Source organism: Stegodyphus dumicola, chromosome 9 (genome assembly GCF_044657685.1).
Source record: "Stegodyphus dumicola isolate Sdum_Otavi_A_Nest chromosome 9, ASM4465768v1".
Lineage (NCBI taxonomy): Eukaryota > Metazoa > Arthropoda > Arachnida > Araneae > Eresidae > Stegodyphus > Stegodyphus dumicola.
Window position 1 is genome coordinate 159,592,234 of NC_140776.1, and position 19,086 is coordinate 159,611,319.

Consider the following 19,086-nt stretch of genomic DNA (forward strand, 5'->3'; position numbering starts at 1 on the left):
ATACATTTTTGCTGCAGTATACATATTCTCCCGAATTTCATTGGAGATATATTTCTCATTCAATTCAGTTCTCAGTTCGCGGCAACGCAAAAATACATAAAAACTCAAAACATCTTCATTAAAAGTTGTAAAATACAGAAAAACCTAAAAACCAAATACAGTTAAAAGCAGTTAGTTTTTTATATTTTTTATTATTTTTTTCCAATTAAACTTAAGAATTTCGGTGCCAAAACAAGCAATTCACCAACGGGTAGAAAGACATCGACTTTTCGGTGCACAGAAATTTAAACTTAACTTTTGGTCCCACTGAGCAAAAAGACACTGACGCTGGTACACCAACTGAATAAACTGTACTACAAGGAGTTTAAAATGTAAACAAACAGCCGCCACGTTAGGCCTAGCCGCGACTTAGACTTTTAAATTGTTGATAATTCTACAGCTATTGCTGCAGATTACCTAAAGGCATAAACCTTTAACGAGAAAATAAGAATAACATACTTCATTCACTTTTAAAGCAGAAACTGTACTATTTACCACATATAAGAATAAACACACAGAGTTTATCCAACCGGGTACGACAGAAGGTGAGTATATATATAGTATATATATATATGTTTGGTGCAGCCGATTGCGACGATAAGGTATGTGTGCAACTACATGTTAAAGCAGTGTCATATACAAAATTTTAACGTTCTACAGCTAATCGTTTTCGAGTTATGCAAGATATATGCATAGATACGAACAGACGTCACGAAAAAAAATTTCTTCTGAATCCATTTTACTGACAATCTGTTTTTAAAAAAATAGCCCTTTATCATGTCCATATGTACAAATGTCACGCGAGAAAATCGTGCAAATGGATTCGGGAGAGGTCAAAATGGATATTTTCGTTCAAATATGATACCTGAAATCTTTTGCGAGTACAATACTTCCTTCAATTCGTACAAGGAAGAAGTACATTAATAATCGCACGATGACACTTTGAAAGAGATTCAAATTTTGTAAGTAAAAAAATCTTTAAAAATGAAATATTAAAAATGTCCGTAAATTTAAAGAAAAAAGAAAGAAAGAAAAGAAAAAGAGAACATCATGATTTTTAAAAAATTGAGAAGCACAAACTTATAAAAATGGATGAAGATAAAAATATAAATAATTTTTAATAAACAATTTAAATACTTAAATATAATAAAAAAATTATTTTACATTTTGTAAAATACTTTTATTATTTTTAAAAAGTGCAGAACTCTAAAATATTTTTTTTCAGATATCCCAATAATTTAACAAAGATTTGGTTAATCTTTGGATTATGGTAACTTCGCGATTTTTTGGCGAAAATTTGGCGACCAACCGTGCTACAGCAACCTGCTAGTTTATTTTTTTGGGGGGACGCCCTTTTGTTTTTACGAAGTACAGGCATTTTTTTTCCCCCTCAACATTTTTTTACAACAATCTGCTAGCCGAATTACGCTTATGCTAGAACTTTTATTTAACAAAAGTGCTTAATCATGACGAAGATTAGGTGCGAAATTGGGAGAAAGTGCAGAATCGCCCACTGCTTGCCGCGTTTTTAAGAATTGCACATACACGGTACCCATGTACACGTCGACCTATTTTCACTTAAAAATAACATCTCAGAATTGCACAAAAATGGCATTGCGCACACTCTTGATTTTATCCATGTACACTGCTAAAGTCCTAGCTAGTAACCTTTATCGCCTTACTAAAATGTCGCCAAACTACCTGTTACCATATTCCAAAGATTAGCCAAAGATTTTATTTCCTTTTCTCTTCTTATTTACTACGTTTTATAAATTTCATCGTTTTTATCTTAACTAAATTTTTTTCATAAAATGTTCCTTTAATTTTCTCGTTTCTTAAATCTTATAGACTATAGGAAGATCATAGTTTAAAACTCGGGAAATGATAAAACTCTCTTCATTAAATGTAGGATTATAACCGCTAGTAAAAGCAAATTTAAATTTGGATATTCGAATGGTATTATCGATTCTGAATTTAGGTTTTTTTTAATTTCTCTAGGCTTATTACATGTTCTTACGAACTACAGTTTCGTTACCTTATCAGATACATGTACGGGTGTTATTTTTACCAATTGATGATATGAACCACTATTATTTTTAACTAATTCCTCTAACACGTCTATATACCTTTTAAATCCACTTCATCTAAATATTTTCTAATAATTTAATTTACAGACTAATTAAATCTTTCAACTATGGCACATTTGACTTCAACGCTTTCTGTAATAAACCAATTAATATATCTTTAAAGAACTGCTGAGTATCTTTATTGATAAACTCTGAGCCTTCGGTTTGAATCCTCCGAGAATCCGTTCGTTAAAAATATTTTAAAACACGTTCGTGACTTCTCCTGTTTTTCTATTTATGGAAATAGCCCATGCATATGTCCTAAAACTATCAATTACGGTTAATAAATAATTTGTCTCCTCCGTTATATCTATTAAATGCCTTTAAAAACAACATAAATTGCTTGCCTCTGATCGCCAATGCTAAGAACATATATTCTTCGCTTTCTAAAATTTCTAATGAGTGATTTACATTTTGTATATGTATCTTGTTGATGTTAAAAGGTTTCAATATTTTTTGAAGTATTTTGGTTTTTATCTGGAGTTCTTTCACGCCTTGCATTTCAAACAATATCCCATTTCAAATGTCTTTTTACTTCCTTGTTACTTCCTTGTACGAAGTAAAAAGGAAGTATTGTAATCGCGAAAAGTTTCAGGCAGCATATTTCAACGAAAATATCCATTTTGACCGCTATCGAATGCAATTTAACGATGTTTTTGCGTGATATCTGTACGTAAGGACAGAATAAAATACACTTTTCCTTCAAAAAAAAATTATAAAACTGCTTTAAAATGAATTCTGAAACGAATTTTTCGTGGCGTCTGTACGAACGTATATACGTACGTACGTACGTATCTCGCATAACTCAAAAACGAGTAGCCTCAGAACGTTTAAATTTTGCATATAGGACTGCTATAACATATAGATGTGCAACCTCGTGTTTTGGTTGCAATCGGCCGCACCAAACGTATATAAATATATTTATATATATATCCACTCTGTTACCCGGCTCAGTGATCTCAGTTTCTTTACTCTTATATGTTTGTAAATTGTACATTTTTTGCTTTAAAAATGATTGAATTATGTTGTTTTTATCTTCCGGTTACGGTTTTTATGCCTTTAGTAAATCTGTATGCAATATTTTTAGAATTATCAACAATTTTAAAGTTCTTTAAGTGCCGCTAAGCCTTTTTTGATGGCGGCCATTGATTGTTTACATTTGAAACATCAGACTAGTGGATTTGTTGCCAATCTAGAGAAACTTATCTTCGCAACAACAAAGATAACGCCTTCATTTATTATTGGCAATTAAATCATGCTTAATCCTTTCTGGAATTTTTTCGAGCAAATAAGTGTTTAAGGTTTACTTCGTAATTTTTAATATAGATATTTTGAGTTTTTATGTATTTTTGCCTTCTCGCGAAGTGAGAACTGAATTAATTGAATGAGAAATACTCAATTTTCTGTGAAAAACTGTTTCTTTTTTGTTTTGTTTGCTTAATTTCTTTTATACATCATTCTAGCTTTATTATAGTATTTGAATAGAACATGTGGCAACAATTAGATAGTATAAATTTTGTGCATTATGAGTTATAATATGAACGAAATATAATACTGTTAAGTGAATCTAGCACCAGAGTGTTGCCATGATTAACAAATACTAGAGTGAATTTTAAAGAATGCATTTATTCTATTGTGGTTTATGCGTTTGCGGCGAAGTAGATTTAATTCAATAAAATAAGTTTAAATGAAAAGCAAGAAAAAATGAGTATAATTTATTATTCCGTACAAGGAAGTCATGTGGTGTACACATCAGATTTTTTGTTTATATAATAGGTCTAGTGATTCTTCTTTCTATCCTTCGCCCGGGATTCGGATTAGCGTCTATCATATTTTATCACATGTTCTATCATAATTTTATCACATATATCATTTTTAGTCTTAGTATCTCTATTTTTTAAATAACGTATATCATTTTTGTTTGCTGTTTCATTTACTTTGTTTATAGACTTAGACCATTCTTTAGAAGTTAAATCAGGATTTAATCTCATTTTGTCCATAAAAGCTGCTTCCCAGGCCTATGAGCTACGTCACCAACGTTATGTAAGCCACGTGACATAGACTGAATCCAGAAAAGTTATTAGTATTTTTAGAATAGAGAGGAAGAATTATGGACTACTGCTAGTTTAAATTATAATTTTGAGATTTACATATTATTCAGATTTACATATTTTTTATCTTATTTATACATATTTAGATTTATATATATATATCCAAAAGCACATCACTTTTTCTTCCAGATTTTAATTACAAGCGATGCATTATTCGAAGTCTGATAGTAGGACTTGTTTTGTTAATATCTTATACTATTCCCCATTTTGACAAAATAATGAATCTTATTGGTGGATCAACCATGACACTCCTGACATTCATTTTCCCTCCATTATTCTACATTCAACTCTGCAACAACGATGAATCCAAACTGGACACACGAAGGTAATTTTTCTACTTAATATTTTAAATATTTTATAATTGATAACTGATATTTTATTGCGACTTTTTTTTATATATATTACAGCCAAAGCCCGAAAATAGCTCTATCGCGAAATGGCTTCCAAAACTGAGAATCTAACGTGGTCAAAGCCCAAAATTACTATGCTTTACCATAATTTCGAGTAGTTCTAAGTTTGGCGGAGAGCTAGTACTGCGCAAAGTTAGGAATTATTTTTTGAGTAATACCAGCTACATTTCAACTCTGTAAGTCTCTTTAAAAGACTCTTTAAAAGACTCTTCTCTCTTTAAAAGTAATTAAGTTTTATGCTTAACCAGAGTAAAAAAAATAAGCTCTATCGTTAGTTACAAGTATAACTGCTTCTAAATTTTGTAAATATCTGCAATTAGTGTTTTTTCATATTAAATCCATAGTTATTTTCGAATCCTTTAAAATACTGGCATCCGCAACAGGACTACGGATAATTTAAAACGGGAAAGACAACAATTACGGCAATATTTCACAACTTCTTTAAAAGAAGTGGAAACTGTTCTAAGAGATAATTTAAAAGATAATTTAAAAGTTCTAAAAGATAAAGCAATAAGTAAGATTGATTTGATATCTGTATTTAATATTTTTAATGATAAAGCTGACAGATTATTTCAATTAGATGAAAAAGTTACAGTAACGTGGCTAGAAATGGGAAACTTTAATGAAGATGAATTTTCCAAGGATATGGATTTAACGGAAAGCTATCGAAATCAGTGGGTTGCTATGGAAACGAAAGTTGATTTAATGTTATCAACCACTGAAAGAAAGGGCGATAATTCCAGTGTAGTAAATGAAACTAAGCAAAATTTTCGTCTTCCTAAGTTAGAATAGAAACGTTTTGATGGTAATATTAAAAACAGGCTACGATTCAGGGGACAATTTTAAAAAATTCATGATGATGATAGCATTGATGCAGATGACAAATTTCAATATCTTTTACAAGCAACTGAAGAAAGTTCATCGGCCAGAGATTTAGTTGCAAGTTTTCCACCATTTGGCGAAAACTATTATAATGCTATTGAACAACTTAAATCTCGTTTTGCTAAAGATGAACTATTAATTCAAATTTATGTTCGCGAAATTTTAAATCTAGTTTTAACGCAAGCGAAAAGGAGCAAAAATTTTACTTTGCGGGTTCTTTATGATTAAATTGGAGATTCAGCTGCGAGCATTAGAGACTTTGGTGATACTTTGGTAGACAGTTCGTCGGATTTTGGCAATTTTTTGGCGATTTTTCTTTTGGCGAGTAATACGACTTATGGTAAACCCATTGCTGTATAAGTTATTTATGGTAACCGATACTTTGTTGTCATTTTATTTAAAAAATAATGCGTTTTACTATGCATAAATTCGGTGTTTTAAATATTATTTATGGCTTCTAAATATTAAAAATCAATTTAATTTTGCATTTTTATTTGAAATAAAAATTTTATTGTTTATGATATTTTATGAAATTTTATGTTGTGGATGATGTAATCAATGACGTCACCTTACTTTAAAAGTAATTAATTTTAATATCTATAAATTTAATCTAGTGTTTTAAACATTATTTATGGGTGTTACATATTAAAATACAATTTAATTTTGCATTAAAAAAATGATTTTATTATGTATGATTATTTAAATAATTTTAATTCTAGGCGTGATGTAATCAGTTCGCTGATTGAATATTTGTGCATTAACGAGCTGTAATCAGCTCCTTGATTGGTTACTGAAAATCTGTGCATTACCGCGCCATTTTAAAATTTAATTCATGTCTTCGAATTCCTTCAAAGATGTCTGTTTCAAACATGAATGTTGTTATTGTTAAGTACCAAGAATTATTGGTATCAGAATCAAAACATTGTCCTTTGAGACCTTATTTTGGCCAGCCTGGCTTTCCTAATCAAAGATTTATTTATAAATTGTTACAAGGGTCAGAGAAAATGTATTTAAATTTTTGGAGAAAACCTCACTAATTGCTTCTTCAATGAAGTGCGAGAAATGGGGATCACAGATGAAGATGGTTAAAAGAGCGGATTCTGAGGACGGGCGTATATGGTATTGTGATTACGGTGAAAGAAATAATCGCTGTAACGGCAAAAACATGTATTAGACATTCCTCCTTTTTTACCGGCAGTAAATTTCCAATTGCTGTCATTTTAGCTCTAGTGTACGAAATATTCATGGGTTCTTCGTACGATAGAATTCAATGTGAGTTCGGCATTTTTTCAGAAGCTGTAGCCGACTGGCGCACTTATGTAACCGACGTTTTAATTAATTTTGTAGAAACTAAAACGGAGAAGATCGGAGGGCCAGGGAAAATTGTGGTGATTGATGAGTCCAAAATCGGGAAAAGAAAGTTTAACAAAGGTCGATTCGTTGTAGGGCAGTGGGTTTTGGGGGGGAATAGACCGCGAGTCAGGTTGCTGTGCCAGACAGAACAGCGGATACTCTTCTCGCTTTAATTAAGGATTGGATCGAACCGGGAACCCAGATTATTTCGGACTGCTGAAAAGCTTATGACCGCTTGAGCGAAGGTTTCAATCACTTGCAAGTTAAACCATTCGCTCCATTTCGTAGATCCTGAAACCGGAGCTCATACTAACACAGTTGAAAGACAATGGCATGACTTCAAAAATTCTTTGCCAGTTTACAATCATCGAGGAGATTTTGAAGGATACATAGCCTGGTATTTGTTTAGGAAAATTTCCTCTGCATTGAATAAGCATCCATATGTTAAATTTCTCGAAATTATTCGAGACATAAACTGGGATGATTGGCATGTACTTCAGGGAGGGGCGGTTAAAGGATCTTCGAAATCTTAAAAACAACATCTGTTATTGGAGAGTTTTTTTTCAAATTTTTGTTATTTTTAATCTTCATGATCCATTAATTTGGCTCTAAATTGCTTATCTATTTATAATTTTTTTTGTTTGTTTTTAACTTTTGTATTCCTGCCTTTGATATTACTTTTTCAAATTTTTTTCATTGATATCTAAATTATGATTCCGATTTTTTTTTTGTGGTACTTATCAATAAACGACAGGTTAAAAGACTCAAAAAAATGTAAGTACATATTTTTTTTTTATTTTACAATCGTATACTTCAATTTTTTGTTAAAAAAAATTAATACACTACTTTCAAAAATTGCTGAGATAATTATTGTCACATATGTTTTAATGTTAATTATATTCTATATAACGTACTTTAAAGTATTTGAATTTAAATAATATTTTAATTCTTTTAAATGTTGGTATAATGTTTTTAATTCGATATTCAATTTAAGTAATATTTTAATCTAATTAAACGTTCGCACAGTGTTTTTATATTCTCTTCTTTGCTATATGAAAGTAATAATAACCTTACTTTAGTATTTTATACTCATAGTAAATGTATTTATTTACACTTGCCTGCCATCTTAAAAAACGACATTCAACAAAAAATTAATCCATTACTTTTAACGATATTTCTTTCTTTCTTTTCTTTTTTTTTTTTTTTTTTTTTTTTTTTTTTTTTTTAAAGTTTCGAATACTTTACTATGCGTAAAAACAGCGTTTTTCAAGATGGCTGACGATTGTAAAAACCGCGCCAACAATTGCGCCAACGTAAATCGCCAAAAATCCGTGCAATCGTCTACCAAACTACCAAAGTAGCACCGAGACTTTAGGCGTAACGTCTGAAAAAAATGAAGCAATGTTATATCCTATAGTAGAATCAGCTGTACCAGAAGTTCTTATCAAGGAGTGGAAACGCACACATAACCATATAGAAAATAAAGACAAGATGAACATGTTAGGAAATTTAGTAGAATTTCTTCGTTTGGAAGTCGAAAGTGAAGAGCGGTTACAACTTGCTCGATCAGGGTTTGCGAATGATCAATTTGAAAAATTTAAAACGAAAGAAAAAGTTCCCACTGCAGTTCATATTGTATCTAATAAAAAGCAAAGAGCTGAGAAAAATGGCAAGCATTGTTTATTTTGTAACAAGTCGTTTCATAATACCACAGAATGCTTTAAGGCTGCCGAGATGTCACTCACTGGAGGCGAAAAGGGGGGCTTATTTCGTCTGTTAGAAACCAGGACAGAATTCTAGGATCTGCAAAGCTTATTTAAAGTGTTACACCATAGCATTATGTGTCCAAATATAACATAACAGAAAAAACACCATAGCATTTTGTGTCCAAATATAAATCAATCGAAACAAGACAAACAATCTGAATCGGATGCACAGGTTCTTTTGTCACCAAAAAATTCTCCAATGTAACTGTATTAATCAATGATGACAGGTCCAGAATCGTTCGCGGATTATTTGATACTGGTGCTCAGAGATCTTTCATACGAAAAGATATTGCGGAGAAACTAGGATTGAAACCTGTAGATCAAGAAATGATGAGTCACGGACTTTTTGGGGTCAGTGAAACTTAACAAGAATCCCAAAATGTCTACAATATTACATTACAAAGCTTGTGTTCAACTTTCAAGTACACTAGTTCAGTTTTGGATGAAAAGAAGATATGTGGTGCAATTCCACGTGTAAGAAGATCCTGATATTTATTCAATTTTGAAAAAGAAAAATATGCGTTTAAGTGATACAGGAGAATATGCACCTGAAATAGGTTTATTAATAGGAGCAGATTATCTTGGCGCATTACTGACTGGGAGAATTGAGCCCATTGATAACAATTTGGTAGCTGTTAAAACAAAACTTGGATGGACGCTTCAAGGTAAACAAAGAAACTACTCAAAACTTTGGAGAGTATTGTATATGCTAAAAATTTAAATCTGACGGAATTACGGAGTCTAGGTGTCATCGGTATAAGATGTTCTGCAGAAGTAAAGTCAAGGCAGGTAACCGATGAAGAAACAGTAGATTTTTTCCGTAAAACTATTAAAAGAAACGAAGACAAAAGATATGAATTATGTGTGCCATGGAAAAGTGGACGTCCAGAATTGGAAACGAATAAAGAATTTGCCACTAAACGATTAATGTCCACTACCAAAAATCTCATTAGATCTGGACATTTAAGAGAATACGATGATGTGTTTGATGAGTGGGTTCAGGATGGAATTATTGAAATTGTAAATAAAGACGAGAAAAAGAGGACACTATTTACCACACCATTCTGTGATAAAAATTGGTGTAACAACAACAAAATGTCGACGAAAGATTCCAAAGGAAATTCCTTGAATAATTGTTCAGAAAAATGGCCAAATTTATTGGAGTTGGTACCCAAATTGATTATGAAGTTTCGGAAAAACGCTACTGGCGTAACATCAGACATCAAAAAAGTATTTTTAAAAATCAGTTTGAATCCAGAGGATAGGAAATATTTTAAATTTCTGCGGTGGAAGGAGTTATCAAGACGAGAAGAAATAATCACTCTCCGACATTGAAAAGTGGTATTTGGTGCTCCTCCTAGTCCATTTTTACTAGAAGCAACTATAGCTTGAACAACAAATTGAACTATAGCTATATAGAGAACGCTCCTGATGAAAGGAAGTAAACAGCTTGTCGACTCAAAGAATCTTTTTATGTGGACAATTGTATTACAGAAGTTTTGGTTATCGCTTTAAGAACATTCTTTGCTCGAAGAGGTAGAGTAAATATAATCTACACTGACAATGGTACAAATTTCATTGGTTCAAGCAATGCTCTAAGAAATTTAGATTGGGAGATCATGTCATTTTCCCCTATCAAGAAAATCAAATGGAATTTTAACCCTCCAATAGCCGTCTGGTGGGGATGGGGAGGATGGTGGGAGCGCATGGTTAGAATGTTGAAAGAGATGCTACGCATTTTGGACAGGAAAAGTCTTGACTGTGAAGAGTTGGAAACTGTTCTATGTGACTGCGAAGCTACAGTAAACCCTAGGCCACTTACATATATTGAAGACAATCCGGAAGGTCTGAAACCATTAACTCCCGCTTGTTTCTTACAAAGTATTCCTAGCAGTGAAACAACTGATTTAGACGAAATCGACAGTAAAATCCTAAATATAAGATTGCGTTTTTGTACATTCTTTAAGACACAATCTTTAAGAGTTGGGGAGGCCGTTCTCCTAGAAATTGATGGCAAGTGTATCAAGTGGCCTTATGGAATCGTCATTGAAGTCTTTATTGGAGCAGATGGGCACTCAAAAGTTGACAAAGTGAGAACAGCTGATGGAGAGAAGTTGAGACCATTCCAGAGACTTTATCCGTTAGAAGTCAACAGTTCGGAAAAGTTACCATTCATTGCCCAAGATGCTCGAAGGGATGAAAGTGCCCCTACGCCCTGCAGCTAATGATTCAGATTCCAATGAAGATGATAATTCATCACCTAAAGTCCCAGATTTTGTCACTAGAGCTAATCGACGTGTTAAAATTCTCAATAGACTTGATTTATAACTTTTGTATCGTTGTTTGTAAGTAAACTGCTTCTATTTTTTTTTAATATCTGCAACTAAAGTGTTTTTTCATATTAAATCCAGTTATTTTCGAATCCTTTAAAAATTATCTTTGCTTCACTTTTCATGATTTTTCACGATATTCATGTTTTGTGGTTTACTAAGTTATTAATTACTAATTAAAAAATTGGGTACTACAGTCAAAAGTCGTTAATCCGGACTCCTCGGGACTTCGACGATTCCGGATTATCGATTTTTCCGGATTATAGATCATCAGTTTAAATCTGGTAAGATGGCATGCAGAAATTACAAAATTAAAAATATGAAACCGTAATTTATGAAATAAAGAACAATTATGATCTAAAGGGTATCAAAATTTACAAAAAGAAAAAGCTTAATATTTATTTGTTTACTTTATTAAACATTTCCTTCAATGTAAGTTGCTTCGTTTCATGTGATAATACTTTCTCTTTAATTCTATTAAACAGACATAATTTCTTGTTTAGTTACAAAGTTCCGCTGTCCAAGTCCTATAATTGCTGTGTTAAGAATACCGACTAATTTGTCAATCGAAATGTTTTCGTTTTCAATAACCTCTGGGTCACTTTCTTCACTATCGGAAGCGAATTATAATGACGAGGAACTTGATTTAAATCATATCAAAGACGGAGTACATCGAGATAAAGTACTACACTTAGTACGGAATTGTAAACCAAATAAAATAAAAACATCTGCCCTGAAGATAAGGATAGTGCTGACAGATTAACTTCCAATCCGCCGCGTGAAATTGATAAAAAGATTTCAGATTTCAAAACATACTTTCGCTTTGTAGATACAAATTACATATTAGTAAATATATATCGGAAATTCTATTTGACATGATCTTTCTAATCTATCATAATCTAATAATGACGTTTCGCCCCCCCCCTCTGCCGCAGAGCAGCGTGAAATTGATAAACAGATTTCGGATTTCAAAACATACTTTCGCTTTGTAGTAAATATATATCGGAAATTCTATTTGACATAATCGAAAGTTCAAGCTTACTTTTATAAAATTGCTCTAACAGTCTGCAAAAAATAATAAGCCGGATCCAATTCGAAGATTAATGAACAATGCAATCTGCAACATTAACTGAATTAGATAACTTTAGCTTAGCGTATAACTCCGTTACACATTAAACGCGCATGCGCACAAACATATTCGCAGCCGTAAGGGTCTTACGCGCTCTCGTAAACGCCTGCGCGCATGCGTGAACATGACGCATGCGCAGAAAGTTTGTAGCTTTGAGGTCCGGATTATAGATCATTCCGGATTATGGGTGTCCGAATTAACGACTTTTGACTGTATTTGATTTTCATCGCTACCATTATACTAGTTTGTGGCTGCCCTATAGTCGCGACTGCTTTTAATATAGCATCAAAAAGCTTGTCTTTGCCTTAGAATTTCTACCTTGATTTCCGAAAAGACGACTCTATATGTCGACCTGTACCGATTTTGTTTTTTTGTTTCGCAATTTAACAGAGCCCCACAATCTTCCCACATTTCGGGTACGAGAACCCACTGTTGGATCACCAAAGTTAAATGTACGAGTATGATTCACAGTTAAGTGGCTGGTAGCAAGCCTTTTGTCAACAAATTGAATATATTGTCGATCCCTCTACTAAGCGGTTCCTTGATATCAGTTTGCTTGATTTTAAGATTTGGAATCTGAACAAGAAAAGTGCTCACCACTTTCACGGCATAAACCTGCCCCATATCCACTGTTGTGGAAGTACTTCTATCCCTCTTTCCTTGGAAGTCAAGGCAGAACTTACATCTGATCATGTACCTGTCATTGCTTCTTTTGGTGTTTCTAAAGAAGACCCTCCTATTACCAGAAATAATACTGACTGGATTACTTTTCACAATATCTTAATCAAACATCCTCCTATTTTCACTTCACTATCTACCAAACAGGATATTGATCTTGCTATTCAAATATTCACTGACAGTATACTGAAAGCTATCAGAGATGCTACAGTTACTATTCAATTAACTAATAATAATATTCGCCTCCCTCGTAGTATCAGAGACATTATCAAAGAAATAAACCGTTTGCTGAAGCTTTGGCACCGTATTTGGGACCCTGCCCTTAAAAGAGAAATCAATATTTTTAATAGAAGAATCAAGAAGCTTATCACTGATTTTAAAAAGAAAACAAGAGACGATTTTGTATCTAAATATTAATGATGGTTCTTTGTGGAAGTATCTTCAAAATCTTATATTCATACGGATACTAAAATTGCCTACTCACTTACAGATAAAGTTGATAATTTCGCTGAACACCTGGAAAAACAGCTTACTCCTAATATGGAGCCCATGAATCAGACCTTTAAAGATGTTCTGGAAAGCTATGTGTATTACTGCCTTCATTCTTCTTCGGCCCATAACATCACAAGGCTTATTTCTCCTATGGAAATTACTAATATTATTAGATATCTCAACATCAGAAAAGCTCCTGTAAGTGATCAAATTACTAATAAAATGCTTCGTAACTTACCTAGAAACCTTATCAGTAAATTCGCTACTATTCTCTTCGCTTGTCTTGCTCTCAACTATTTCCAAGATCCTTGGAAGCAGACCAAGATCTTTCTTCTTCCCAAACTGGGTAAAGATGTGACCAAGCCTGATGGCTACCGTCCAATCACTTTGTTATTCAGCCTTGACAAAATTTATGAAAGACTTATTCTCACAAGATTGGAACCTTTTCTTCACCTGCTACCTAATGATCCGTACGGATTCAGAAAAAACCTCAGTACTACTCGACAACTAGTAAGAATTGTAGAATTTATGGGATCTGCATTCCATAACAAGCAAAGTGTTGCGCTCCTTATGCTGGACGTGGCAAAAGCCTTTGACCGCGTCTGGCATGAGGGGCTCGTCTTCAAGCTTATCAACTTGGGACTTCCCAGAGAACTCATTCTACTGATCGTCTCCTTTTTGCAGAACCGCACTTTCCTCGTCGCTTGAGGAAATGAAAAATCCAATTCAAGACATATAAGATCCAGCGTTCCACAAGGAAGTATTCTCGGTCCAGTGCTATATCTTTTCTATATATCAGATTTTCCTCATCCTGGTTTGGACAATTACTCTCTGTTATCATGTTATGCCGACGATACGGCGATTGCAATTAAATCCATCCAAGCTAATCATGCAATAGACAAAATGCAAAATTACCTCTATGCCGTAGAAGACTGGTGAACAAATTGGCGCGTAAAAATCAATGCTAGCAAGTCACAACTTTTAATTCTCAGCAAAACTAAGAAAAACATTGCTTTTAAAGATCTCTACCTTTTTCAGGTTACAAAGTGTGAGTGTTCCTCTGGTCACAAAGGCCAAATATTTAGGAATTATTTTGAACCAAAGGCTCACTTGGCCTAGCCACATTAATAGTGTCAAGAGCAAAGCCATGGGCATAATATGCAGATTTCTCCCGGTCATTGGAAAATATTCAAATCTTAGCTTGCATACCAAAAAAAAACATATTTATACCATTTGCATTCCACCGATACTTTGTTATGTTGCTCCTGCTTGGAACACGGTCACTCAAACTCAACTGCATCAATTACAAGTAGTGCAAAACAAATTTCTGTGCATTATTACTGATTCACACTATCTTATCCTCAATGAACTTTTACACAGAGACTTAAAACTTGAGACGATTTCAGATTACATCAGAAGATCTAATGAAAAATTCTTCAACAAAGCTATGCAATGTGACTTTGTTAATTACTCCCGAGTCTTTAATTATGAAATTCTCTACGAAGATAGAAGCCTCAAACCACTTGCAGCTCACACCTTCATAGGAGGAGACGACAACTTTTTCACTTAGCTCCTCAATTGGTAGCTGTTTACACTTCCAATGCATCTGATTTTGATTGAAGTTATTCTGTAGCTTGAATATTGTTCTTGGAGATTGATAAAACTAATGCTGTGAGATTTTTCGCATTGTGATGATATAGTAGTGTTGTAAATAGGTTGTTGTTGAGTTGCTGTAGTGCATTGCGTTGAATAGTTGTATTAAATTGGGTTGTATAGTTGTATTGTACTGTGTTGTATTTAGCACTATTGATTGAGGTTGTTTAGTTTATTTGAATTTGTCATTGGAACCATTGCTGTAGTTGTATCTTCTCATATTGTTGTCATTGATTTGCATTGTCTTGGATCTTCCTTGAAAGCTACGATCGCTCGTCACGTTTTGCGAACTTGTCCGATTGGATTGTCTTGCTCCTTTTGGTACTTCTCTTCTTCCCTTTTCTTCGTTTTCTCATCTGAGATTTTTTCCACGTCCGGATTTCTTTATGTCAAGTTCCTTGGGCTTTAATTCTGGAACAGGCAACATTTCTCTTCGCAATAGCTCGGTCAATTATAAAGTCTCTCGCTGTCAGCGTAGTTTTTTCGCTTACATCATTAACGCATGTTATTAATAAATTTATACGAATTTCAAAAGACAAACAAAGAAGAACGTGTCATCAGCAGTCGGAATACTATACAGTCGCTGACTGAGAATTACTGTCATATTTCAAATTAAAATAATGTATAGGTAAATGATATGCATCATTAAAAACATTTCATGGGGATTTCTAGGACTGTCAATAGCAGCTCCTAGAGCTTAGGGCTCTAGTAGTCCGGGGGGTTAGTATTCTGGGTACGCTGGGTAATGTTCCTGAGTGAAGCAAAGAGGGAGCGACTGGTAGGTAGCAAATAGGCCGACTAGCGTCGCCGTTCGGCGGCTGGTGTCAATCCTCTCCAAGGTGCGAGGACAGAGCCCCTGGGCCTGGTTCTAGGGGTGGTCTGGCGAACGTGTAATCCGAAACTAGTACTATCAAATAATGCTTTATCTGTGAGAAATATTATAGTCGGGATCTAGGCAGAAAAATCAGTATCTGAAATATACAAGAAGTAATTTTAAACAGTATTTTCTCAGTTAGTTGAAATCTGCAGTCATTTTTCCATTATGGTACTGACCCTTAACGACAAGAGTTAACAAAATATAAAAAACTCATAGCCAAGGTCTATTCGATGTCGCAACGAATTAGAAAGACTGAAAGAACTCACTAGAAGGACTGAAACTCAGTATATACCTATATGGCCCAAAAACGGTCAAAATGACTGCATTGTGAAAGAATAACTATGTGTAAAGAAATTTGTTTAAAATTAATTTTTAATATTATTTACAGTTATATAACAAGTTATTAGTAAATATTAACAATAAAAAAATTACTTCACTTGGAAAAAAAATAATTTATGCATTATTATTTGTAAAGTTTTTGCAAATGAAATCTTTTTATATGTACATCTTCTGCAAACATACTTTCGACATTTTTCACATATATTACTTGTTTTGTTGTTGCAAAGTCGTACTTGACAAATTTTGCATTTGTTAGAATGAGTTGCATCTTGATGTCGCAGTTGATCTTTGTGAGCCTTCATATTATGATGACTTTTTCCATCTTGCAGCTCTGTATTCGGTTGAAAGCTGTTCTGCTATTTGAAACAAGAACTCTTTTCGTTGCATTTGTATTCCTGTCATTTCTTCGTAAAGGATCCAAGCATTTATAGCAGCCAAACCTAAAATATTGAAAAATATTTGGAGGGGCCATCCAAGAGAACTAGTTTTTACTGTATATTTTTTGGCCATTTGATCGGTCATATCAACTCCACATTTTGGGCTGTTATAAAATTGAATAGATTCTGGTAACATTTTTTTATTACTTTTATGATTTTTCACAAATTTATGCTTAGAACAGCCACTCTTTTATTTGGTTTGCTTTTATACACTGTAAGAACACAATTCTCTGATTTATGTAGCAGAGTGGAAAAAAGAGGCAAGTTATCCTTCATTTGTTTGGCTGATTTGGGTAATTCACTTTTGTTTCTTCTAATAGTACCAACTAGAGTTGTTTTTTTTTTTTTTTGACAAATAATTTTGTCGCAAGTGACATGCTAGTGGAAAAGTTATCGGTTGTGACATTTCTTCCACAGCTTCCATATGGCTCAACAAGTTTCAGAACAACGTGTTCACTGAGATTGGAATAACAAGTACTACTTTAGCTTATTGAGAAAATGCAACTTATCAAGCATAGACTCAAATCGACAATTTATCATGTACTTGTATGTTATCATGCGACGGTAATTGAAAATAAATCTGATGTGTACACCACGACTTCCTTGTACGGAATATTAAATTATACGCATTTTTTCTTGCATTTTATTTAAACTTATTAGATTGAATTAAACCTACTTCGCCGACAGCGCATAAACCACAATAGAATTAATGCATTCTTTAAAATTCACTTTCTTTACCATAGCAACACTCTGGCGATAGGTGCCACATATTCTATTCAAATACTATAATAAAGCTATAACTATGTATAAAAGAAATTAAGCAAACAAAACAAAAAAGAATAAGTTTTTCACAGACGTTTGAGTATTTCTCATTTAATTAATTCAGTTCTCACTTCGCGAGAAGGCAAAAACACATAAAAACTCAAAATATCTATATTAAAAATTACGAAGTAAATCTCAAACGCTTATTTCCTCGAAAAAATTCCAGAAAGAATTAATAATGATTTAATTGGTAATAATAAATGAATGCGTTATCTTTGTTGAAGCTAAGTTTCTCTAGATTAGCAACAAATCCACTAGTCTCCTGTTTCAAATGTAAATATCAATGGCCGCCATTAAAAACAGGCTTAGCGGCAATTAAACAACTTTAAAATTGTTGATAATTCTAAAACTATTGCACACAGATTTACTAAAGGCATAAAATCCTTAACCGGAAGATAAAAACAACATAATTCAATCATTTTTAAAGCAAAAAATGTACAATTTATAAACATATAAGAGTAAAGAAACTGATCACTGAGCCGGGTAATAGAGTGGATATATTTATAAACGGTATTAAAAAACGGCCGTTTGGTGCGGCCGATTGCAACCAAAATACGAGGTGCACATCTACATGTTATAGCAGTCCTACATACAAAATTTCAACGTTCTGAGGCTACTCGTTTTTGAGTTATGCGAGATATGTACGTACGCACGCACGTACGTACGCACGTACGTATATATGTTCGCAAAGACGCCACGAAAAATTCTCTTCAGAATTAATTTTAAAGCAGTTTTATAATTTTTTTGAAGGAAAAAGAGTATTTTATTATGTCCTTACGTACAGATATCACGCAAAAACATCGTTAAATTGCATTCGATAGCGGTCAAAATGGATATTTTCGTTGAAATATGCTGCCTGAAACTTTTCGCGATTACAATACTTCCTTTTTACTTCGTACAAGGAAGTAAAAAATGAAAACTGTTATTTTAATACAGAGCCCGAACTGGTCATACAAGAAATTTACTCAATTTAATAATAAGAGTCATTTGATTATTTAAATTTTTCCTTTTGGGCAATGTAGGTATAACACATATATATACCGGAAATGAAAGAAGGGGGATAACTACAATTATTAATAAACACATTTACATGTTGCACAAAATTCTAAGAAATTGTGTCATTATATACATAATTGTTTTTCTAATTGAAATTAAAAAGCAGTCAAAATGACTTCCTTGGGCAATCTAGTGTTAAAGTGCACCTCTGTCAAAATATTACCTCAATGTATAGGAAAATAATCGATGAAAACTTCATTAAAGGCAACATTATTATTACAAAGATTAAGAAATGAATTTATAATTTGAATCATAAATAATGAAGTTTATATCAGCACTAAATATTAAAATTATATTTATTTTTCAGGAAAATCTCTCTTTCTGAAAAAGGATTCCTTATTCAAGTTATGGCTGTAGGAATAGCAGGAGGTATTGCGTGCACTTACTTTGCATTAATGGAAATTGTCTCCATTTTCTTCAGTAACACATCAGCATCAGTGGTTGATATAAATATTGCAATTTAAAATGAAAAAATTTCAAAAAGTTTCCAAGCATTTATAGAAATGCTGAAAGTCATATGCAATATACAGAAACTATGATTATGTTAGCATATTTGTAACTATTTGTAAATAAAAGTGTATGTCAA

The 19,086-nt window shown here is 33.0% G+C and overlaps 1 protein-coding gene across 2 annotated transcripts in view; it reads left to right on the forward strand.

The window, feature by feature from the left end:
* The window catches only part of LOC118188834 (uncharacterized), a 66,241-nt gene extending 47,155 nt beyond the window's left edge, over positions 1 to 19,086 (forward strand). For both annotated transcript variants that reach the window (XM_085824272.1, XM_085824274.1), the window contains 2 exons: positions 4,406 to 4,601; positions 18,808 to 19,086. In XM_085824272.1, coding sequence (XP_085680398.1) covers positions 4,406 to 4,601; positions 18,808 to 18,964 — 353 coding nt within the window. In that variant the 3' untranslated portion in view covers positions 18,965 to 19,086. The remainder of the gene's footprint in view (positions 1 to 4,405; positions 4,602 to 18,807) is intronic.